We start from the raw sequence: 23,202 nt of genomic DNA, 5'->3' as shown, positions 1-23,202 counted from the left end.
GCAGCGGGGCAGGGCGGCACCGTCGCTGTCCCCGGCATCGTGGGCTGGACTCTGCTGTTGAGGACTGCCGGGGCTACAGCCCGAGGACTCGCACAGGGGGGTGTCAGGAGCAGCTGCAAACCAGGGAGGGGTTTTTTGAAGCCGTGGCCTCAGAAGCACTGGAAACAGCCAGAGACTCTGCTGCTCTCAAGGGCCCTGGCCTGGCCTGGGGATGCCCCTCAAGAGCCCCGAGGGAGCCTCAGACAGCTCCTCAGAAGATCTCACCTGCTACCAGAAAGGCCTTCCTGGTAGTCGGTGGCCGTCTCGGAGCAGCTTCCTGGAGATGGAGGAACCTCCTGGGTCTCTTGAGGGACGTCTCCGCCACCAGGCACGGGCTGTTGCCAGCTGGCACAGCCGGCACAGCGTCCTGGGAGCTGTGGGCTGGCAACTGCTGGCTCCAGCTCACTTGCTGCTCCGCCACCTGCTCCTGAGAAGGCTCCCCTGGATCGGGCTGGGCTCCCACTTGGACTTCTGGGCTTTCCCTGGCCACGTCAGTTGTCAGGGTTGCGCCCGTATTGTTGAAGTCCGTGAGTCCAAGGGAGCTGGGAGACCTGTCCACAGGCTCTGCACCTTCTGCAGGCTGACAGGTCTCACTGAGTGTCTGCAGGGGATAGAGGCTGTCAGAGATAGCCGAGGCTCGTGGCAGGATGGAGGATCTCTGACAGCCTGAGCTTCTTGCCTGGATGGCGGGTCCCTCGTGGTGTGCCATCCTTGCAAGGCTTGAGGCTCTCCCAGGGATGGAGAATCTTGCTGGGAGCAGCCTCTTGAAGGGATGGAGGCTCCTGGAGGAGCTGGACGAGCCACAGCAGGGCAGGTGGCCTCGCTTCAGCAGCTCCTCCAGTTCTTTCCACAACGCCTGCCACATCCCAGAGTAGAGCGGCACCCATGTCCCATTGTGAGCCCAGAGCAGCAGCATCAGTTCCTGCAGCTCCTGGGCCACTGCCACGCAGGGGCCGCAGCTGCAGGGGCTGTCCAGGGGGCTCGCGGGAGCACGTGGCCGCTTGCGAGGGGTCGCCCGAGGCCTGGAGGACCTGGGAGCCGCAGGGGCTCCTCGCTTCCTCCGTGAGCCTCTGGGCTGCACCCCGGGGCGCTTGCGCCTCTTCAATGTCCGTGCCTGCCGCCTCCGTGGTTGCCAGTGGCCAACGGCCCACCAGACAGCCACAGTGGCCAGCAGCAGGACAAGCACAATCACCAGGACGCCACCGTCACACATGGCTCCGGCACGTCCCATCGCGACTGCACTGGCAGCTGCAGGTGCTGGCCTGTGTTACGTAGCGACTGCGTGGTGATGTCACAGTGCCGTGGGCCAGGACAGCCGTGTGACATCCCAGCCCTGCCTCTCGCCAGCGCTCAGCCCCTTTGTGCCGTCACAGCCCTGCCTCACCCCAGTGCTCTCCAGTGCCACAGGAGGAAGAAAGGGGCTCCCTGTGGGCACTTGAGGGCCCTCTGGAGCCGAGTGGGTGGAAGATTCTTGTCTAAGTAGGACACAGGGATGAGGAGGGGAACAATGATGGTGTCACGTCCTTGCTGGCAGAGCATGGGACATGGATTGTTCAAAGGGACACTGTAAAGTCCTTGGGGAGGGCAAGCCCTGCTCAGCAACATCCAAACCACCCACGTGCTATCCACCACATTCCCATCCTGAATCCAAATCCAACTCTGTCCCACTTTCTGGGAAGAAAATGGATCCTATCCCATTGAAAACCAGTACATCAGCCAGTTCTTCACCCAGCACACCCTGTCCCTGCTCATCTCACATCTGGACACCTGCTCCAGAAGGATTCTGTGAGGGATAGGATCAAAACTCCTCTTAAAATCCTGAAATACAACCTACAATGCCTTCCCATCACCCATGAGACAGGTGACCTTATGGCAGCAGGATAATCAGTCAGGTAGACCAGAATTTCCCTCTGTTATCTCACGCTGCCCATGGCTGACACTGGCATTGTCCTTCCATCACTTCCCAGTAGTGCCAAGTATGACCTTCTCCACCATTTTTCCTGTAATCAAGATCAGATTAAGAGGGCTGGAGTTTCCTGGAAAGTCCAAGCCCTTGCTGTCAAGTCGCATACAGCTGGAGAGCATTGAGCCAGCATGGACCTCCTTGGGCTTTCAGGAGCTTGGGTAGAGGATTTAGAGGGTTCCTGCTGGGACATACTGGGATGAATCCCATCCAATGCCACAGCCTCATGGATATTGTTCTGGTCCAGGCTGGGCCCAGAACAATATCCAGCAATTCCAAATGGAAGATCACTGTCCCTTGCACCACTCTGCCTCCCCCGTTGGACACCCTTCAGCACCCAGAGAAGCCGGTGGTACTTGGCAGAGCCAGGGTCTGTGGGACAAGGACACTGGCAACAGCTAAAAGCAGAGAGGATGCCCAGAGAGCCCAACTCCCACAGGATTCTGCCATCCTGAGTGGGTCAGCCTGTCCTGAGAGGATGCTTGCCATGGCTTTGGGCATCGAGGTCCTGCTGGCCCTGGTGGGCTGCACAGCCACGGAGGGCTGAGCTGAATGTCAGCCACCCACGGAAAGCTGGGAGAAAGACTGAGGACAGGACATGGGATCCCAGTGACCTCCCGCCCCCAGTGCAAACATGGTGGCCACACCTGTCCTTCCAGTGGCCCCTGCAACAACTGGTCTTCCAGTTGCTTCAGTGCCTGGAGGGACAAATCCCAACAAGGTGCCAAACCCCAGCGTCCTGCCATGGACCTGTCCGGGGGTCGCCACCGAGGGTCCATCCATAAGCAGCTGCTCCAGGAGGTCAAAGAGGAGGCAGTGAGGAGAGCCCAGCAAGGCAGGGAGGGGAGGAGATGAGGGGCTGGGAAGGGAAAGGGAGGACCACGCACTTGGTCTCAGAGGACCAGGCACTGCAGGCTTGGCACTGCTGGCTCTCAGGGTGCCCTGGATGGGCAAGGTGGTGCCAGGTGCCATCCCACCATGTGCCCCGGCTGTCCTCTTGTCCCCACAGCCATGACCTTGGGACAGATGGCTCTGCACATCCTTGCCCTCCTCTTCTGCCAACACAGTTCAGGGAAAATACTTCCACCACTCCACCTCAGAAAGGGTCCCAGGTGGCTCCATGCTGCTCAGGGTGCTGGAGGTGGTGGCAGAGGAGAACCCTGAAACCTTTAGGTGAGAGCCAGAGGGGCTGTGGCAGTGGGGTCGGGCATCCCACCACCCAGCCCGGAGCCCACTCCCTCTTCCTGGCAACTTCCGGACATCCTGGGGCCCCATGGTGGTCTCCATCCACGAGCTGGCTTCCAGCATGGATGACAGGACATACTGGCAGTGCCACAGTGCTGGGGACACCCTCAATGAAGATGGGTGGCCCAGGGTGAGGGAGCACCTACAAACCCCCAGCTGGGGAGCGCATCCAGGCCATCTTTAGCTCCTACTGATGCCACTGAAAGACACTGGGAGCCGCCATGGAGCAAGGAAGTATCATTCCAGCATGTCCCTGGGTATCTCTGTGTGGCCCTGGGAATGGCAGACAGTGCCACAAAGTAGGAGGTCCCTTGTATCCCCAGCTTCCAGGGCAGGAAAAACAAGGAGATATTGTTCCTACAGTCCCACCCTGGCATAAGTGGAGGGAACCCAGTACAAGACACCAAGAGATCCTAGGACACAGGTGGCAGGGATCCAGCAGATGACCCTGCACCAGACTGGCTTGTGGGGCCAGGGTGGAGGATTTGGGTTATAAACCTCAGGGATCAAGGGGACCCCCAGGATCCAGGGGACGGGGTGGGCAGCACAGAGCAGAGCCGATCGAAACCGCGATGGGGAAGGGATCAGTGCCATCTGCAGGGCAGAAGGACACTGGACGCGGGAGTGACCGCAGAGCCACCGTTTGATGGAAATGGATTGTTAGGGGTGTCAGGGGCTGCCATTGTACCAGGGACTCACCACACTGGGGCCCTTGCTAACAGGCAGGGCAGGTGTGGACAGAGAGCAAGTCAGCTCCCTGGGACACACGGGACCTCTCGATCCACTCGCAACTTTAGGCCTAAGGAGGGAAACTGTCAATAAGTTCTTTGATTATTCAGGGACCAAGTGGGATAGAGGAGCAGGTGCATTTTATTCAACCACTATTGGTAAATGTGGGGGATAGGTTTGAAAGGCATGAATTTCTGTTTGTTCCTGATTGTGATTGTAATTTACTGGGAAGGGATTTGATGGCTAAACTGGGAATGTAAATTAATATTGTGAAAGGTGATAAGGAAGCTACCACTGCTGTAACTGTCTGTCAAATGCTGGAGAAGGCCTATGCTGAAGTAAACCCAGAAGTGTGGGTAGTTCCAGGGAAATGTGGAAAATTCGATCTAGAACCTCTCCAAATCACTTTGAAGCCACCAGGACAAGTGGTGTTTAAAAAGCAATACCCTCTTTCAGGAGGGAAGGAAGGGGTTACAGCCTGTTACTGAGTCCCTGTTAAAGGCAGGTCTTTTGGAGCCGCGGATGTCTCCCTATAACACTGCTATCCTGCCAGGTGAGAACCTGGCAGAATTTTAAAGTGTTAAAAAGCAGATGAACTGAGGCTCCTGCCCTAGCCCTTCCAGACAGGGAAGAAGTATTTGCATTTTATGTAGATGTTGAACAGGACCACGCCAGAGGAGTTCTCGTGCAAGAACACCACGGGGCGGTACTTGAAAACCGATGGCCCATTCTTCTGAAATGTTAGACCCCTCGGCGAGGGGTGGTCCCATTGTTTGCAAAATTGTGCAGCCACGGCTTTCATGGTAACTGAGGACGGCAGGAGGCTCTCTAACCCTTAAGCTTCACATCAAGTTGAGGCTTTGTTGACCAAAAGAGCCTCTCATGGAACAGGAGGATTTAGAATTAAGTAGGGGGGAAGGGTTTAACCCCACCTCCTGTTTAACTGGTCCCGAGGGAGGAGACCTGAAGGAAACTCATGACTGGATTCAGGTAATAGATCTCCAGATGCCGAGGAGATATTCAATTATCCCCCTTGGAATTAATGTTTGGGATTTTTCTTTTTCTGGAGCAGTAAATCAGGATGTTGATGGAGGTCTCTGGTTCTGTTCCCAACAGGGCAGCCATTTGGCGCAGCCCATGAACACGGCATCGGAGTCCATGGAGGCGTAGGACAGATCTTTCCCTCTCCCACTCCCCACTGCCACCAGCTCCCCCTGGGCAATGAGGGGGCTCCCGGCTGAGCGAGGGCAGCGCGAACGTGCAGCAGCTCAAGGATCCGCTCCCTGCGCGCTTCCCGGGACAGGGCTGCCCTGGGCCTTGGCATGGACAGAGGGTCCCCCTTCTCTGCTGGGCGTGACCCTCCTGCCCCAGCCTCGCTCAGTTCGATTCATGTGCCTCCCGTGAGGGGCACCCTCCACACAGATCCTGCTTCTGATTCCTTGGATCCACAGCACTGTTTTTCCTGGATTTTAGCCACGGCTTTCCCTGTGTAAAGGATAGGGATACATAGGAGGAGTGTGTTGGGCTCCCCTCCACCACTGTTAGTGGTTTCAGGCCCCCAAGAGCTCTTGTGTCTCCCTTTTTCCCAACAACATGCCTCTGTCCCCTCCTTCCCGACGCTTCCCCTCAGCAGCACCGAGCCTTTTCCCGCCCTTTTCCCCTCAGCGCTGGCCCCGCCCCCGCTCAGACCACGCCCCCTCGGCGCCGCTGAGGCCCTGGCCACGCCCCCTCCCCGCCCTCCCCTCCCTAATTAGCGCCCTTAGTTCGTCCCTCGTTAATACGTCACTAATTAGGCCCCTGGCGGCCAAGAGCAGGGGTGTGGAGGAGCTCTGTGGGACACCCTGGCTGCGTGGGGCAGGCCAGAGACGCCCGGTGTTGTCCCTCCACTCAGGGCAGGGATCCGGGGCACCGCGGCCACCCGGGGAAGATGCTCCGTTCCCAGCCCGCACCTCTACGAAAGGGAGAGGAGGAAAGCAGGGTGCCAGAGACACAGAACCCCTCAAGACTTCCCCAGCTGGGTCTTCTTCGCCCCGCCCCTTCCAGCTCTATGCCGTGTTTACAGGAGCTCAGAAAGAGGAAAAAAAAGAGAAACGAGCTCCACAGTGAATTCCTGAAAGAAAAATCCATCAATGGCCAGGAGGCTCCTGTGGCTCCTTCCTGAAAATCAGGGCTGTGGGGAACAGGGTGCAGGGTGTCCCAGGACACAGAGCTGGACACTGATCCCTCCTGGATCTCCTTGGCACCCCTGTCCCAGGAAAGGATGGTCCTGAATATCCTCCTGGAGCTGTCCCAGGAAGGTCCCTGCTCCCTGGTGCGGGATGGGAGGGGTAGAGGTGGTCCTCTCACACTCATCCCACTCATTCCCCCCTGCGCTGGCTTTGCCTCTGGGGTGTTGACCCCCCTTTTTAGGGTGTCCAGCCCTGTTCCCATAGGGAACCTTGGCAGCACCCATGAGCATAACCAACGTTTGTGGGAGGCTGGAAGCACTGGTGAGGGAGGAGGCTGTTCCTGGTGACCTGGAACTTGGCTCCTGCTGTGAGCCAGGGGCTTTCTGCCTGCTGGGCTGCGGGAACACCCTCCCTGAGCTCTGTGACACCCCCAGCCCCACACCCACTCCTTGCCACAGCTCCTGCCAGACAGCATCTGCTACGGACATGTCCCCCGCTACCGTCCCTTGGCCAGGGGCCTTGTGGCTCATGCCAGACCCTTCTTCCTCCCCAGGGAGCCTCCTCCCAGGTAAGGGGGGAGCCCCCCACAGCCCAGAACTCTCCAGCTCAGCCCCCCTGGAGCCAGGCCGCCGTCTGAGTCCCACGTGCCCTGAGCCAAGTGGGGACTGGCGGCCGTCTTGGCCACAGTGACCACAGATAAATCGAGTTTCCAACCTCTGACAAGAGGAAAAGGGCCAGCAAAACCTCAGCTCGGGGCATGAGGAGAGCAGACTTCAGACTGCTCAGGGAACTGGTAAGCAGGGTCTCCAGGGACAATGTTTTTGCAGGTGCTGGGGTCCATCAGTGCTGGTCAATTTTGAAACATCACCTCCTAAGGGCGCAGGAGCAGGCGATTCCCAAATGTCGGAAGCCAAGCAGACGAGGCAGAAGGCATCTCTGGGAAAGAGGATGGAAAAGAAAGCCGTGTGCCCAGTGGAAGCAAGGTCAGCAGAAGAATACAGATGTCAGGAAAATTAATCCACAAACACCACAGGTTTATGTCCAAACAAGAGACAGAGCAGTCCTGTTTTATTCGAATAAAGGGAGAAGTCATGGGCATTTCCCATGGGATCTCTCAAATTGTTAGAGGATGCAGCTTCCTTTTTCTCCTAATTTCCCAGCTGCATTTCCCTCTCTCCTTCCCCACTGGCTGAGGTACTTGAGAGGTACAGACTTCCCAAATGGCTTAATAAAAACCCCCTTTCTAATGTGTACCCCCCACCCTCATTCTTTTCCTCGTGTCTCTGTTCTTTTTCTCTAAATCCAGGGATTAGCAGAGTCTTGAGTGAGTAACAGTCTGTGTCAATTAGTGGAATTCCTATGGAATTTGTGGTTCCTCGCTTTGCTTCTTTCACCTATCAGTATCTGGCTTTATCTACCATCAGGCCCACAGATAGTTTGTAAAGACACCTCCTTCTCATTCCTTCCACAGAGATGTCTCTTGCCACTGTAGGGAGAACTTTGGTGCAGTGAAAGCTCAGCTGGAGAGGAAGAAATGTGGGGCACAATAAAAAGAGTGTTTTTAAACATATTAGTGGAAAAAAACATTGTAGAAATAACATTGTCCCCTTCCAGGATATGGATGGTCACCTCACAAACAGGGACAGGGACACAGCACAGGTGTTTAATGTGTTCTTTGCCTCTGTCTTCAACACTCCTCCCTCCCTTCCCAGTGGAAAACATGCACTGTACCAAGGGACACTGCAAAGTCCTTGAAGAGGGCAAGCCCTGCTCAGCAGAAATCAAACCACCCCTGTTTGATCCACAGCATTCCCATTGTGAATCTGAACCCAGCGTGTGCCAGCAACTGGGAAAAAAGGAACCCTATGCCTGTCAAAACCAGAGCACTGGGAGGACCATGAGCGCTCCTTGGGAAATCCTGACTTATTTAGAAAAGAGGCACCGCAGAAGTTGGTGAGTTGTTGCAGAAAACTCTTCCTGCCTTCGACAGCCAGTTCAGGAGAGCTCCACAGAGACACAGGAACTTCAACTCCCTTTATCTCTGGAAGAACTTCTCAGGCACAGAGTAGTGGGTGTTTCCAGTTGGTACCGCTGCAGTGTCCTGGGAGCCATGGGCTTGACACTGGTGGCAGCAGCACTCTTCCTGATGTGCCACTTGCTGCAGGGAATGATTCCCTGCAGCAGGCTGAGCTCCTGTTCTTACTGCCAGGCTTTTTCTGGCCATGTGCATCTCCAGAGATGAGCTGGTTCTGCTGATCCCTGAGGTGGGCACAGGGCTGTGATGGCACAAAGGGGCTGAGCGCTGGCGAGAGGCAGGGCTGGGATGTCACACGGCTGTCCTGGCCCACGGCACTGTGACATCACCACGCAGTCGCTACGTAACACAGGCCAGCACCTGCAGCTGCCAGTGCAGTCGCGATGGGACGTGCCGGAGCCATGTGTGACGGTGGCGTCCTGGTGATTGTGCTTGTCCTGCTGCTGGCCACTGTGGCTGTCTGGTGGGCCGTTGGCCACTGGCAACCACGGAGGCGGCAGGCACGGACATTGAAGAGGCGCAAGCGCCCCGGGGTGCAGCCCAGAGGCTCACGGAGGAAGCGAGGAGCCCCTGCGGCTCCCAGGTCCTCCAGGCCTCGGGCGACCCCTCGCAAGCGGCCACGTGCTCCCGCGAGCCCCCTGGACAGCCCCTGCAGCTGCGGCCCCTGCGTGGCAGTGGCCCAGGAGCTGCAGGAACTGATGCTGCTGCTCTGGGCTCACAATGGGACATGGGTGCCGCTCTACTCTGGGATGTGGCAGGCGTTGTGGAAAGAACTGGAGGAGCTGCTGAAGCGAGGCCACCTGCCCTGCTGTGGCTCGTCCAGCTCCTCCAGGAGCCTCCATCCCTTCAAGAGGCTGCTCCCAGCAAGATTCTCCATCCCTGGGAGAGCCTCAAGCCTTGCAAGGATGGCACACCACGAGGGACCCGCCATCCAGGCAAGAAGCTCAGGCTGTCAGAGATCCTCCATCCTGCCACGAGCCTCGGCTATCTCTGACAGCCTCTATCCCCTGCAGACACTCAGTGAGACCTGTCAGCCTGCAGAAGGTGCAGAGCCTGTGGACAGGTCTCCCAGCTCCCTTGGACTCACGGACTTCAACAATACGGGCGCAACCCTGACAACTGACGTGGCCAGGGAAAGCCCAGAAGTCCAAGTGGGAGCCCAGCCCGATCCAGGGGAGCCTTCTCAGGAGCAGGTGGCGGAGCAGCAAGTGAGCTGGAGCCAGCAGTTGCCAGCCCACAGCTCCCAGGACGCTGTGCCGGCTGTGCCAGCTGGCAACAGCCCGTGCCTGGTGGCGGAGACGTCCCTCAAGAGACCCAGGAGGTTCCTCCATCTCCAGGAAGCTGCTCCGAGACGGCCACCGACTACCAGGAAGGCCTTTCTGGTAGCAGGTGAGATCTTCTGAGGAGCTGTCTGAGGCTCCCTCGGGGCTCTTGAGGGGCATCCCCAGGCCAGGCCAGGGCCCTTGAGAGCAGCAGAGTCTCTGGCTGTTTCCAGTGCTTCTGAGGCCACGGCTTCAAAAAACCCCTCCCTGGTTTGCAGCTGCTCCTGACACCCCCCTGTGCGAGTCCTCGGGCTGTAGCCCCGGCAGTCCTCAACAGCAGAGTCCAGCCCACGATGCCGGGGACAGCGACGGTGCCGCCCTGCCCCGCTGCCCTCCGGCTCCTGCAGCCGCCTCTGCGCGCTCCCCTGCCCCAGCTCTGCCGCTCGCCAGCCCGACGGCTGCAAGGCGGTGGCCGCTGCCCGGCGCGCAGCAGGAAGCAGGTCAGAGCAACGTGGCCCGCGGTGGCTCGGCCCGCTTCACTCGCGGGCACTTGGCCGGGGGGGCCCTGGGCGCAAGGCTGATGGCTCGGTCTCGGTCGCAGGGCAAAAGAAGAAGCTGCAGGAGCTGTACCAGCTGGGCCCGCAGCTGGGCAGCGGTGGCTTCGGCACCGTTTTCTCGGGCATCCGCCTCTCAGACGGGAGCCCGGTAAGTGGCCCGGACGGCGGGGCGCGGGGGGAGGGCCAGGGGCGGGGCGGGGCAGGGCTTGAGCTCAGCCCCGTCTCTCGTGGGCTTGCAGGTGGCCATCAAACGCGTGGCCCGGGAGAGCGTCCTGCAGTGGTACGAGCTGGTGAGTGAGCGGGGCCCCCGCGACAGAGCGGGGCGCGGCGGGCAGGGATAAGGCCGGGCCCCGAGGGCGGGAGGCGGCGCAGGGCGGGGGGAGCGGGCGTGGGCTCAGCGTGCGAGCCGGAGCACGGCGGGCCCGGGGATGCCGAACACCGGTGGTGGGGCCGGGCAGGGGGGCACCCCCCAAGCATCCCCTGGGCGGGAGGAAGCCCAAGCACCAGGGAGGCTGCCCAAGGGGGCACTGGGGCATCCCAGGCGCGGGGCAGCGGAGGCACAGGGCAGCATCAGGCCTGCTGGAGGCACTGTCTCCTCCTCACAGCCCGACGGCACCCGTGTTCCCATGGAGATCGTGCTCATGGAGAAGGTGGGCTCTGGCTGCCACAACATCATCCAGCTCCTCGACTGGTTTGAGCTGCCTGACAGCTTCCTGCTGGTGATGGAGCGTCCGGAGCCATCGCAGGATCTCCTGGCCTTCCTGCTGGAGCAGGGGTTCCTGTGCGAGGAGATGGCGCGCTGGCTTTTCTGCCAGGTGCTGGAGGCCGTGCGGCACTGCACCGCCTGCGGCGTCCTGCACCGGGACATCAAGCCGGAGAATCTCCTCGTGGACCCGGAGAGCGGCGACCTGAAGCTCATCGACTTCGGTTGCGGCACCTTCCTCCAGGAGCAGGCCTTCACGCGATTTGCCGGTGAGCCCACAGGCCGGGCCCCGCTCCCAGTGCCCGGCACTGCACAGCCCCGTTCCCTCCTGGGCTGCGGGGTGCGGCATTCAGCCGGCTGCCGGCTGCCCTTTGGCACGGGCCAGATGCTGTGCCCCAGGAGCCGGCTGCCAGCCCTGCCCACAGAGGGGGGCTGCCAAAGCCAGGCCCCGGCCGCTCGGCTTGGCAGGCCTGCAAGGACTTGGGCTGCTCCGCTGGCCTTGTTTGCCTTGCAGAATGGTTTCCTGGCTTTGGCCAATTGGCTGGGGGACGCCCGGTGGCCTCGGGGGGAAGTTGTGGCCACCGGTGCAGCCCCTGCTTCTGGAAGCCAGCAGCCTGCGCCTGGACAGCGCTGCCTGTGTCCCCTAGGAACACACGTGTACAGCCCACCCGAGTGGATCTGCCTTGGCTGCTACCACGGCCATTCGGCAACCATCTGGTCCCTGGGCGTGCTGCTGTATGTCATGGTCTGCGGGAACATGCCCTTCCAGGAGGACCGTGACATCGTGTCGGGGCAGCTCTTCTTCTGGCAGCAGGTCTCTCCAGGTTGGTGTCCGGCCTCAAGAAGGCAGGCTTTGGCAGATGGCACCGCGCAGCCCAGCGTGGCCCTCACGCAGCTCCGCGGGAGGCCCATCTGCCCTCAAGGGCTGGCCGCAGGAGGCGGCCCGTGACGACGGGGTCGGTGTGGCCCGCTTGGCTGAAGGAGGTGGCGCGTGTCCTGCCGTGCCACTGTCCCGCAAAGGGCAGAGTCAGCCGGGAGGCCGGCACAGCTCTGAGCACACGCAGCACGGCCCGGGCCTTGTGGGCACCGGGAGCAGCTGGGCAGGAGCCTTCTGCAAGTGACCGGCGCTTTCTGGCTTCTCTCCCCAGAGTGCCAACATCTGATCCGCTGGTGTTTGTCCAAGCACCCCGCGGACAGGCCAGCGCTGGAGGAGATCTTGCGCCACCCTTGGGTGCGGGGCAGGCGTCTTTGATGCCTTGCCGGAGCCTCTGCAGCACCCGGTTACCGAGTCCCACGCAGGACTGAGGGCTCGAGAAATAAAACAACCACAAGCCCACGCCGCGGTGTCAAGTCTGGTCCTGGTTAGCAACTTCAGCTAAAGAACCCTCTTGGGAAAAGGGGTAATCAGAGTGTTCCCTTCAGCCTTTGTCAAGCTTTTGATGCCTTTCCTCAAGGCGTCATGGCAGTTTTGTGTCTTCAAGCACAGGCTGTAGTACAGGTAGGAGGGACTGTAACCAGCCAAGAAATGCAACAGTGAAACAACAGCTGCCCTTTCAAACTGACGCGGCCACTTGGGTTCACCAGAAGTGATACGTGGGCTCATGTGTGCATTCCAAGGGCCAGTGGGTGTCAGGGACGGAGATGCTGCTCAGGTTCCAAAGCTGTGACAAAAAGCAGAAGCACCAGAATGTCATTTCAGGTCAAGCCCTAATGAACTCTTGCTCTTTCTTCCCCTCACACTGGCAGCAGGCAAATGCAGCCCAGTCTGCCTGGATTCAGGGGACAGCAGCGTCTACAGGAGCTGTGCAGGGATGCGCAGATGCCGAAAATGTCTCTGGGACAGATGGGCACCTCCAGCAGGCTCAGCCTCCCACACTGGGGCAGGGAAAGAGCGTGAGGGGACCCCCGCTGCAGAGGAAGGAGCGGCAGAGAAAGTGATCCCTAGGGACTCCAAGGGAACCCCCCTGGTGTTACCAGCCTCTAACCCCGTCTCACATTCGGGAGTTGTGTTATGTAAGGGAGCGATTCTTGGTAACTTTGTTGCACCGTGTAGCCCAGAGCTTTAGAACACTGGGGGGAAGGAGTGGTATTTCTCCCCAGCTCCCTTCTGGAGACTTTGCTATGCCAACAAAGAATCACTGAATGCTCGCAGCACCTCCTGTCCAGCAGGGGAGGGAGACAAGGAAAAACAACCTCAAGTGGCCACAGACCTCCTCCTGCTTCTGCTGCATTTCACATTTTTCAGCCCCAGAAGGGCATCCATCTCTATTACCCTTTCTATTTGCTTCTACCCTTCCAGGAGATTTTTCTTTATAGCAGATGCTTTTCATGTTTAGAAACCACAGCATCCTCTGGGGGACAGGGAAACATTCCCACGTACAGATGAGGGAATAGGCCCCTGAGAGGAGGCAGCTGCTTGAACAAGATCTAAAGCAGAAAGTGAATCCAGAGCATTTGTCTCTAGTTTTGTCTCTCTATTGAGCAGAACAGCACTAGATGATCTTCACTCACGTACAGTCATTTCTTACAACCTTATTGGCTCTAGCAGCCTCATAAAAGGAGTTCATCTGCAACCTGTGTCCTGCTGCCCTTGCTACAGGGACAAGGTGTCTGTGGCTTCAAAGCTCTAATCAGCCTAGGCTCTTCTTTCCTTTCTATGCATTGTGCTGGGCTTCCTGCATGGTTTAAAGAAACCAGAGAGTTTGGGAAACTAGTTCTGGAGGTACTGATACCAAACAGGTGCTGTGCTATAGTATGTGATAAATCAGTGTGTGTGGCATTGAGCAGAAGCCAGGCAGAATCAGGGAGAGCTGAAAAGCTTCTGATTACATCTGACCTGCCTGTTCCAGGGATTCTGTGATTCAGTGGAAGCCTGGGAACCAGAGGAGAGGCCTGAAACTACAGAAACCAAATAATGAAACATCTCTTTTTCAGACAACTTGCAGGAGAAGGAAAGATGACGCAGGAGTTGGGATCCAGAGACTAAAGGGCACCTGCTCTGCCCCAGTGTTATCGTCACTGCAGCTTCAGGATGTCTGGGGGTCCTTTGAGGCAGGTGAGGCTTGGGGAAATGCACAGAGCTATACCATATAGCTATACCATAAAGCATTCATGCCAACAGCAGAGAAGGCAAAGAGACACAGGAGATGATGGGTTTTTCCTTGTAAGCCTGAAGAAATTCACAGGAATCCCCATTTTCCCCAGCTTCCCTACAGTATCCGTGTTTAGACATCACCCTGCCTTGGAGGATTGTAGGTACAAAAATGCTGTTAGCGAGGATTTTCTTGTTATTTTCTAAGTCCGTGAGAGATTTTTCTCTCTCACAGAAGAGGTAGCAGGGAATGTAAACAACCAAGCCACCTGCAACCTTGAAAAGTCTTGTTTATGGTAGAGTAGAAAAATATTTTGACAATGGATGTTTTAGGATTTTAGCCAATCACCCCCAAGGGGTGGCTGGTCCTTTGTCCAATTAGACCATGAAAAAAAAAGTCTATAAAAGAGTTAGTAAAATAATTAAAGAAATCAATCTTGCTGCACAATTCCTGCCTGTTGGATCTTCTCCTCCTCTTCCTCCCTATGGCTGCGGGACACGGTGATACACCCTAGGGCCCAGGCCTGTGGTAATAGAGGATCCTCAAAAATCTCCCTTTATAGTGAGCAGAGAAACTGGTATTTCTCTGTAAGTGGCCACGATCCCCCTTGGCAGTGCAGCTGTTACTGCAATTTTACTTTGGGGAAGTTAAACACCAGTCTCATCTCTAAAAGCATCCTCACTCACTTTACAAAGTGCCTCAGGAAGGGTAAAAAGAGGGGCTTTAACACAAGCACACACCTGTTGGGGTCTCCTCCCCCGCCATGTAGCCCTGGCAAAGGGGCCCTGAGGGCACAGACACGGGGGTTCCCTGCCCCTGCTCAGCCTCGTTCCCATTGCTTGGTTTGTGTTCCCTGCGCGGGCAGAAGGACCCTTGGTCTGGTGACTGGAACAGTTCCTGGGCAGAGCCCCGGCCATGCGGCTGGAGAAATAAACATCTCTGAAACATCTAGCAAGAATCCGTCCATTATATATTTCCTTTCCACGGGACTCCTGGTTTGATATATGCATGTTGCAGTATCCCCACTGCAACATCATGGTGGATAATGCGAGCAGAATGATCCCCGATCCCTAAGCGACTGATTTGTGTGAGTAAACCCTGGAAACTTTGGATTCCTCTTCTTGGTTTTGCTTTGCTATTCCATGTCTAAACTATGGAGGAACCGTGGGAAGTCTCTTGGCTCTCAGAGCCGCATATGGACATTTATCTTAAACTTAAAAAGATTCTTGAACAATGATTTGTAAATTTTAGTTTGATTCAAGCTCAAAAAGAACTGAAACACTTCCTGGCATGGTTGTTTAAGAACTTTTTCTATGTTTCTTGGGATTTAATTCTTACCAAGGGCTTTTGGAAAACCGTTTGGACACAGTTAATATTTGAGTCAAAATATATGCAGATGGAAGAATATTTTCGTGAATATTATTTAATTTCCGAGACTGTTGAGCAATGTCAGCTGTGTCCTGGCGAAGGGAAGCCTGGCTCAGGGACCGTGCGGCCCAGGCCACGTGCACCGAGCGCTCTGCGAGCAGCAGCGAGGCAGTTCCCGTGTGCGGGCGGAGCCGCGGGAGCCGCAGTGTCGGCAGCAGAGCGAGGCGCGGTGGGACCCGGCGGTGCCCGCCCGGCCCCGCGCAGCGCGTGGTGGAGCGAGCCCCGGGAACGCCCGGCCGAGAGGGGCGGCACGCAGGCAGCGGCAGTGGTGGTGGAGCGGAGCCGCGCCCGGCCGAAACGCGCACTGGAGCAGGGCACGGGGGGGCTGCCGCTCGGGGGCCCGGCCGAGACGTGGGTGCAGTGCCTGGCAGCGGCAGCGAAGCTGCGACCAGAGGAGGCAACACACGGAGAACTGAGCGGCGCGGCCCGGCCCGGCTCGCGCAGCCCCGAACGCGACCCCGGGAAGAGCGCGCAGGCACCAGCAGCCCTGACAATTCCAACGTGAGAGCGACCAAAAGAGAGAGCAAAGATGCAGCGAGACAGAAAACAGCAGCCACTCGGAAAAAGGAAAAGATCGTAGTAGCTAAGATCTTAGGGATAGTAAAATGGTATAATGTTAAGCAAAATTTTGGTTTTATAACAAGGTGTGACAACCAGCAAGACATATTCGTGCATAGAACTGCTATTAGAAAGAATAACCCTGAAAAATGCATCCCAAGCTTGGGAGATGGAGAGGTGGTGGAATTCAAAATTGTACTAGGTAGAAAAGGGTTACAAGCATCGCAGGTCACTGGGCCTGATGGTGTTCCTGTAAAAGGCAGTATATACGCTAAAAATCGTAGTCATGTTAGACAATATCTCCATTGTAAGCCCCCCCTACAGTCTCCCTTTCCTAATCCCACCTTTCCCTTTTACCCTATGTCCTATTACCCCCAGTGTATTCCCAATCCGTTTTTTCATCCATGGTTTCCCTCACAAAACCATGCTTTTGCCAATTGTTTCCCCAAAAATCCCTTTCCAATGCCGAGTGGGGGATGAAAAGGGGGAGGGAAGAAATTAAACCCTCTCCTGCCTCAGTTTCCCCACAAAGCATGCTCAGAGAGTTCTGTCTCCCTTCTGTCAGCCCTAAGATGTTCCACAGAATCTGTTTGGACATTTAAAGACTCAGGAGGGTGGCTTGTTTTGTCTTGAAACTGTTCTTGTTATGTTTATCCAGTTGTTTTCATTCTCCTTTTATTAAAATAAAACGGGTGAGGTGTTGGGGTCTCCTCCCCGCCGTGTAGCCCTGGGAGAGGGGCCCTGAGGGCACAGACACGGGGGTTCCCTGCCCCTGCTCAGCCTCGTTCCCATTGCTTGGTTTGTGTTCCCTGCGCAGGCAGAAGGACCCTTGGTCCGGTGACTGGAACAGTTCCTGGGCAGAGCCCCGGCCATGCGGCTGGAGAAATAAACATCTCTCTGAAACATCTACCAAGAATCCGTCCATTATATATTTCTTTTTCCACGGGACTCCTGGTTTGATATATGCATGTTGCAGTATCCCCACTGCAACAACTCTCTTTTTTTTTTTGCTTTTATTCTTAGTTTCTTTCTTTTTTTTTTTTTTTAATTTTTTTTTCTACCACAACTTCGGGTTTTTTCTCTACTTCACCCACACAGCCTTTGTTCCCCTCCCGGAGGTTTGTGGTGAGATGCTGTCCTATCGGTTCTCCCCCGGAAACCAACGAAATCAATCGAAGCAATGATTTTTGAAGTCTTCCCGCCGGTTTTCCCAGAAGGTCCCGGCCGGGTCCTGCCAGGAAGAGCCGGGTGCGGGGAGGGGCCTCAGGGCTTAACTGGGGAGAACAGTTTAATTGGGGCGAGATACACTTCAATTCTGGGGAGAAAATGTGAACGGAGGGGAGAGAAAATGAACTGCGGGGAGGAGCCCCCCAGCCCCCGGCTGTGCCCCGAAGGTGCTGCCCGCGGCTCCCCTGCTCCCACCCCCGGGCTGGGGGCGCGGAGCTGCCGCTGCTCCCCGGCAACGTCACGGGATAAAAACTCCATTCAAGCTTTTGCAGCCGTGGCAGCGACGCTCAGCGTTCCTTGGACCTTCCACGGTCCGTGGACATCCCGTGTCCCTCGGCTGTTCCGCGTCCCCCGGGTGTTCCATGTTCGCCCAGTTTGTTCCCGCACGCTCCCAGCCGCTCCCAGCTGCTGCCAGCTGCACTCAGCACGCTCCCAGTTTCTCCCAGTCGCCCTCACAGTGGTCCCTGTTGCTCGCAGTGGGACCTCTGTTACCCAGTTCTGGTCCCAGTGGGTTCCGGTCCTGGTCCTGGTGTATCCCGGTGTCCCAGTCTGTCCCAGTCCATCCCAGTCTGTCCCAGTCTCTCCCGGTCTCTTCCCAGCAGCCGCCGCCGTTTCCCGGATCCTGCCCCTCCCGCCCCCGGAGCTGCCGCCGGATGCCCCCCAAGATGCTGACGGGGGCCGGGGGCTTCGTGTTGGGCTTCGTCCTCCAGGGCTGGGGCTCGGCCTCCACCTGCGGGAGGAGGTGAGGAGGGGTCCCCGGGGGTCGTGTCCCCTCTCGGAGCGCTTGAGCCCCTCCCAGAATTGCTCCTATACCGTGGTCGCCCCTTTTTCACTCTCCTAGAGCTCCTGACCCAGTTCATGCCCCTCCGGGAGGGGTCTTTAGGGAGCCCCCCTTTTCCTTTACCTTGAGACCCCCTTGAATCCCCATTCCTGGGCACTGGGACCTCCCTGCACCTCTCATCCTGCACCAACACCCCCCTGCACCCCCTGTCCCGGGTATCCTCCTCTCCCAGCCCCTGCATCCCCTGTTTCCCTGACCCCAGGGACCCCCGGACCCCCATTCCCGGCCATCCCGGGGCACCTCAGCCCCAGGCCTCCCTTTCCTGGGAAACCCGAACTGGGCACGGGGCTCTGCAGCCGCTCTGGGATTTATGATCACCCAAAGGAAAGGGACAGGAGAGGATAGAGGGAGAGAAGGAGATTGGGAGTCAGGGATCGGGGTCACAGCGCCCAGTCCTGCTCCGCCGGGGCTGGGGCCCCGCAGCCGCAGGACAAAATGGATCCGCGGGTCCCGGTGCTTGCCCCGCTCCGGGCCGAACCCAGCGGGTTCCAGGCAGAGTTTGGCCGCGGGGCCCGGGAGCTCAGCCCGGCTCGGTCCGGGGGTCCCGCAGGGCGCGGCCGAGGAGGGTCCGGGGGATGCCAGGAGGGGATCCAGGGGAATTCCCTGGAATTGCCCCGTCCCTCCCCCCGCGCTCCCTCGGTCCCTTTGGCTTCTCCGTCTCCCGCCCTGCGCCGCCGGGATCTGCCCGGCCACCGGTGACGTCACGAGCACCCCGAGCTGCCATTGGTGAGCAGGAAAGAGCGGTGCCAATGGCGGGGCCGGAGGCGGCTCTGGGGGCGGGGCCGGGCTGGGGGCGGGGCCAGCGGAGCAGCGCGGTGGCTCCAGCGCTGGGGCCGGGGGCGCTCCTGGGGGGGCGAGGGGCGAGTGGGACCCCGGCACGGGAACCCCCGAGCCGCAATTCCCGGGCACGGGAACCCCCTGAGCTCCCATTTCCGGGCACTAGAACACCCTCCACCGCCATTCCCGGATATTGTGAGCCCCCTGCATCCCCTTCCCTAGCACCGGGACCCCCCTGTTCCCCCTTGTCTGGCCCCGGGGCCTCCCCGAATCCCCCTGAATCCCCATTTCCGGATACTGTGACTCCCTGCATCCCCCTGCCCAGCACCGGGACCCCCTGTTCCCCTTAGCTGGCACGAGGACGTCCCTGAAGCCCCATTCCCGGGAAGGGGACTTCCCTGAACTCACATTCTCCGTCCCAGGAAAACCCCCTGAGCCACCGTTTCTGGGCCTCGGGACCCCCCTGAAACTCTATCTCCGGGCCGGGGACGCCCCCATCCCCCCCGTTACCGGCACCGGGACCACCTGACCCCCATTCCCGGCACCGGGACCTCCTTGCACCCCCATATCCAGGTTTGAGCCCCCACTCCCGTGCACGGGCACCGCCCGGCACCTCCATCCCCGGCGCTGAGACCCCCCCGAGCCCCCTTATCCCGCACCGATACCCCCTCGCACCCCCTCTTCCCCCGCCCCCGCGCTCCCTCGGGCACTTCCGCGGCTCCCAAGCTGCGCCACCGGGATCCGCCCGGCGAGCGGTGACTGCCCCCGGCACCGGGACCCCCCTCCCGCCCCCGGCTCCTCCCGGGGCCTTCTGGAAACAGCAGCGGGAAGAGTTCAACAATTCATCATCATTTCAATTGATTTCGTTGGTTTCCGGGGAGAGACGGTGGAACAGCATCTCACCACAAACCTCCGGGAGGGGAACAAAGGCTGAGTTAGGTGAAAATAGCGAAAAACCCGATGAAATGGAAGAAGAAATAAAAAGGCAAAAAGAAAAAAAAAGACAAACTAAAAGTAAAATAACTGGGGGGGAAAAAAAAGAAAAGAAAAAAAAGAAAACAACAGCAGAGCTTGTTCTGTTGGGACTTTGTGTCTCTTCTTCAAGATCCGAGCACCGAGGCGGCGGCGTGCTGGCGGAAGGGGCCGAGACCGGACGGGGGGAAAGCTGAGTAAAGTGTAAATGACTTTCTGGCCTTAATGAATATGTAACAGTTTAAGAGAGTCCTTAAGTCCACAGTAAAATGAATGGAGGGCGCCTCAGGCAATATTGCTAAGCGCCCCAGCCCTGTGATTTGCCTTTGTTCGACTAATAAATGTTCAATACTATATTGCTAAAAAAATCAGCTTTTGTATTCATTTTCTTCAGAAAGAGAATAAAGAGAGAGAGTGAAGAGAGAGTAAAGAGAGAGAAAGAAAGAGTAAAGAGAGACGGAATAAAAAGAGAGAGGGGAAAAGAGAGAAACGATAAGGAGAAAGAGAATAGAGTGAGATTAAAGAGAGAGAGAGTAAAGATAGAGAGAATAAAGAGAGAGAGAGAGTAAAGACAGAGAGAATAAAGACAAACATTGCTGCTACAGAACGTCCGTGCAGTCCCAAACGCCTTCGCACACCGGCCCCAGTGTCCGTGCTCGGGGCTTGATTTACCAAGATGTGAATATCGATCTCATATCGATATCCAGCTGAGACAGACAAAAGCTCTCTGACAGTTTAGAGTTAGAAAGTGAATGTTTTATTGGCGCCGGACAGCGGCGTGGAACAGCTTCCTAATGCGCAGTGTCCAGCTATGAACGGTTACCGAGTTCATTCATCCACAAAAGTGATGAATATCCAAAATACAAATACATATTTATAACAGTGACCCCTCCCATTCTCCGCTTCGTATGGAAATGAGCTTTAATGTCATTAAGCGTGCCTAGTGCGTGCTCTGAATTGAGTCGCTGCTCTCGAATTGGGTCGGTGGTCCCAGATCGATGAAGTAAGCTCATCTCCCTCACTTGGACCTTTTTTGCCTCTCTGAACTTTAACAATCTTAATTACTTTAGTGACCTCCAAATTTCCTCTTGCCTGACTTTTGAATAGGTTCCCACGGAGGGAGGAAATTGGGAATTGTCCTTGTTCCCTACACCAACTGATCAATATTTCTGTTCCTCGTTCTAAGCACAGCTAAACAAACACACAAATGACAGAACATCAATTATTTAATAATCAATTACTAACATCTTAAAAGCCATTTCAAATCTAGCTCTCTTAACTATTTTAATTAACTCTAGTCCAGCTCAAATTCTTTCTTATTCTAACCAATTTCAACACAGCTAGCCTATAACTAAAATCTTTATGTTTCTTTTAAATCTATGTTTCAGGGTGTCACCATGGCCACGGGGCTGCCCCAGGGCAGAAATCCCCTGCGGAGATACCGGGACCGGCTGTGTGAGATGGGACGCCAAACACACCGGGTTTAGTCTCTTTGGGATGAAGAAGTGAGTTTTTCAGTCTGTTTGGGATAGAAAACTACTTCTGATTGCATCCACCTGTTATACATGGGATTTAAAAAGCATAATAAATACTAAAAAGGAATAATGATAAATAGCTGTGGTTCAAAAGGCATAAAGGAATTAGGAGGAACATATCTACTGACAGAAGATTTAATAAAAGCTATACTATAAAAAAATCTTCTGCAGTGTTGTCAGTGGGTGTTCTTGGGTTTTTATTTTAATTTTGTATTACTTGTTTCCTCTGATCGGCTTTGATTTACAACCACTGAAGATAAAATAACCAATATCGGGAAAAAATCAACAGTTGGGTGCAAAGCCTCAGAATGAATGTGGAACCAATGGAGGATTCACGTGCTTTAGACACGTGTGTGCACAGGTGCAGAAAAGCATCGCTCCTTTTGGAGGCTGCATTACAGCACACGGGTGGTAAAATCAGATTTACTGCTGTTTTCACAGGCTTCCCGGGCAGCACTTAGCAAGGATCTCCCCAAGGCCAGTGAGTGATCGAGGACAGATGAAGGGCGAGCTTTGCCCGCCTGGCCGCTGCCAGCCAGCCGCGCTGCGAGCAGAAAGGCCGGGGCGGCGGCGGCGGCTTCTCCTTCTCAGCGCCCCGCATGAAGAGAGGCGCTGAACGGCGCCGGCGCCGCGGCGGCTGCGACCGCCCGCGCAGGGGCAGCGGGGCCGCGGGGCCGGCAGGGCAAACACGGCAAACGATTCCCCGGGGCACGACCGAGACCAAATCAACTGCTCCGTGCTGCGAAACCCTGCAGAAACCCTGGAACTGGGGACATTTGTTGGCAATGGCACTCAGGAGCAGCAGTTAACCTGTACCAGCTATTACATTGTACAGGAGGTTATGATCCAGATTATACAGGTATCTTATAACTCAAGCTATATTAGCATCTTGGAACTTTGACCCCAGTTATAATGTTAACTAGTTAATACCTGCATAGAAAGGTTATTCTTAACATGTTTACACATCATTTACGAGCAGCAGTTCTTTCCTCCTAGTCGTAGAAAGAGGAGGAAGTGAGGACATGCAGAGAAAGACAACTTGGCAGCACCAAGGTCAGTGGAAAGAAAGAGGGGCAGGAGATGCTCCCAGCGTCGGAGTCGAGATTTTCTCTGCAAGCCGTGGTGAGGACTGGGATAAAACAAACTGTCTCCCTGGGATCCATGAAGTCCACGGGGGGATGCAGAGATCCACTCCCAGCCCGTGGGAAAAGGTGCTCACACCGGAGCGGGTGGATGCTACAAAAGCTGTAATCCAGGGGGAGACCTGAACAGGGAGAGAGGGCTCCTGCTTCCAGAGATAGAGAAAGAGGCCCCTTGCTTCCAAACTGAAGCAGCTGATCCTTAAAAGACTACACCCCATGCACTGATGACCCACGCCTGCAGTTTTGGGAAGGCTGTTCTGCCCGTGGGAGGGACTCACGTTACAGCAGGCTGGGCAGGACTGATACTCGTGAAATTAGAAACACGCTGGAGAAGTGCACAGAGAACTGTCTCCCTGGGAAGGAGCCCACAGCAGAGAAGAAGAAAGAGACTCCCCTCCCTGAGGGAACTGAAGAAAGATCTCGAGCGATGAACTGGCTTAAACACTCCCAGGCCCTGTCTCCCTGCACTGTCGGAGGGAAAGAGGGAGGGGATGGAGGGGAAAAAAGGTGTTTGAAAGGCTTATTTTATTCCTCATTATCCTACTCTGTTAATAATAAATTTACTTTATGCCTTTAAGTTTGAGCCTGTTTTGAACTTAGAATGTTTCTCTCCCAATCCTTATCTCAACTCATGCGCCCTTCGTAACAATTTTCATGCTACCTGTGGTGATGCAATACCTTTATTGTATTTTTATATAAGTTTCCTGTACCCCAATGGTTCATCCCTACCTTCCCCACTCCTATTCCCAGTTGGTTTGCCCCAGACCCAAGCCGCTCCCCCTGTGCTCCCTACATGGTTGTTCTCCTCCCCTTGTTCTAGCTCTTTCCCTATCAATCACCCAAACCCCTCCTGTTGTTCCCGAAGGTTCAGTGTCCATCATCTGAAACCTCCCAATTTACCCTTATATGGTCCCCGTCAATCCCCCGAG

General features: G+C 56.5%; 1 protein-coding gene and 1 pseudogene across 2 annotated transcripts in view; both read left to right on the top strand.

The window, feature by feature from the left end:
- Positions 1-10,083: 10,083 nt before the first annotated feature.
- Positions 10,084-11,953, top strand: LOC309585744 (serine/threonine-protein kinase pim-1-like; the record flags this gene model as incomplete). Its single annotated transcript, XM_082303624.1, has 5 exons — positions 10,084-10,146; positions 10,238-10,288; positions 10,604-10,970; positions 11,349-11,525; positions 11,850-11,953. Exons 3-5 carry the CDS (start codon positions 10,625-10,627, stop codon positions 11,951-11,953), a joined length of 627 nt encoding a protein of 208 aa, XP_082159750.1. The 5' UTR covers positions 10,084-10,146; positions 10,238-10,288; positions 10,604-10,624.
- Positions 11,954-20,993: 9,040 nt separating this feature from the next.
- LOC309585743 (olfactory receptor 14J1-like) overlaps positions 20,994-23,202 on the top strand; it is a 62,447-nt pseudogene continuing 60,238 nt past the window's right edge. The window contains exon 1 of the transcript in view: positions 20,994-21,051. The product of the transcript in view is annotated as an olfactory receptor 14J1-like (transcript). The remainder of the gene's footprint in view (positions 21,052-23,202) is intronic.

Source organism: Coloeus monedula (assembly GCF_965178545.1).
Source record: "Coloeus monedula genome assembly, contig: HAP1_SCAFFOLD_212, whole genome shotgun sequence".
In the NCBI taxonomy this organism is placed as follows: Eukaryota; Metazoa; Chordata; class Aves; order Passeriformes; family Corvidae; genus Coloeus; species Coloeus monedula.
This window is presented reverse-complemented; position numbering and strand designations above follow the sequence as displayed.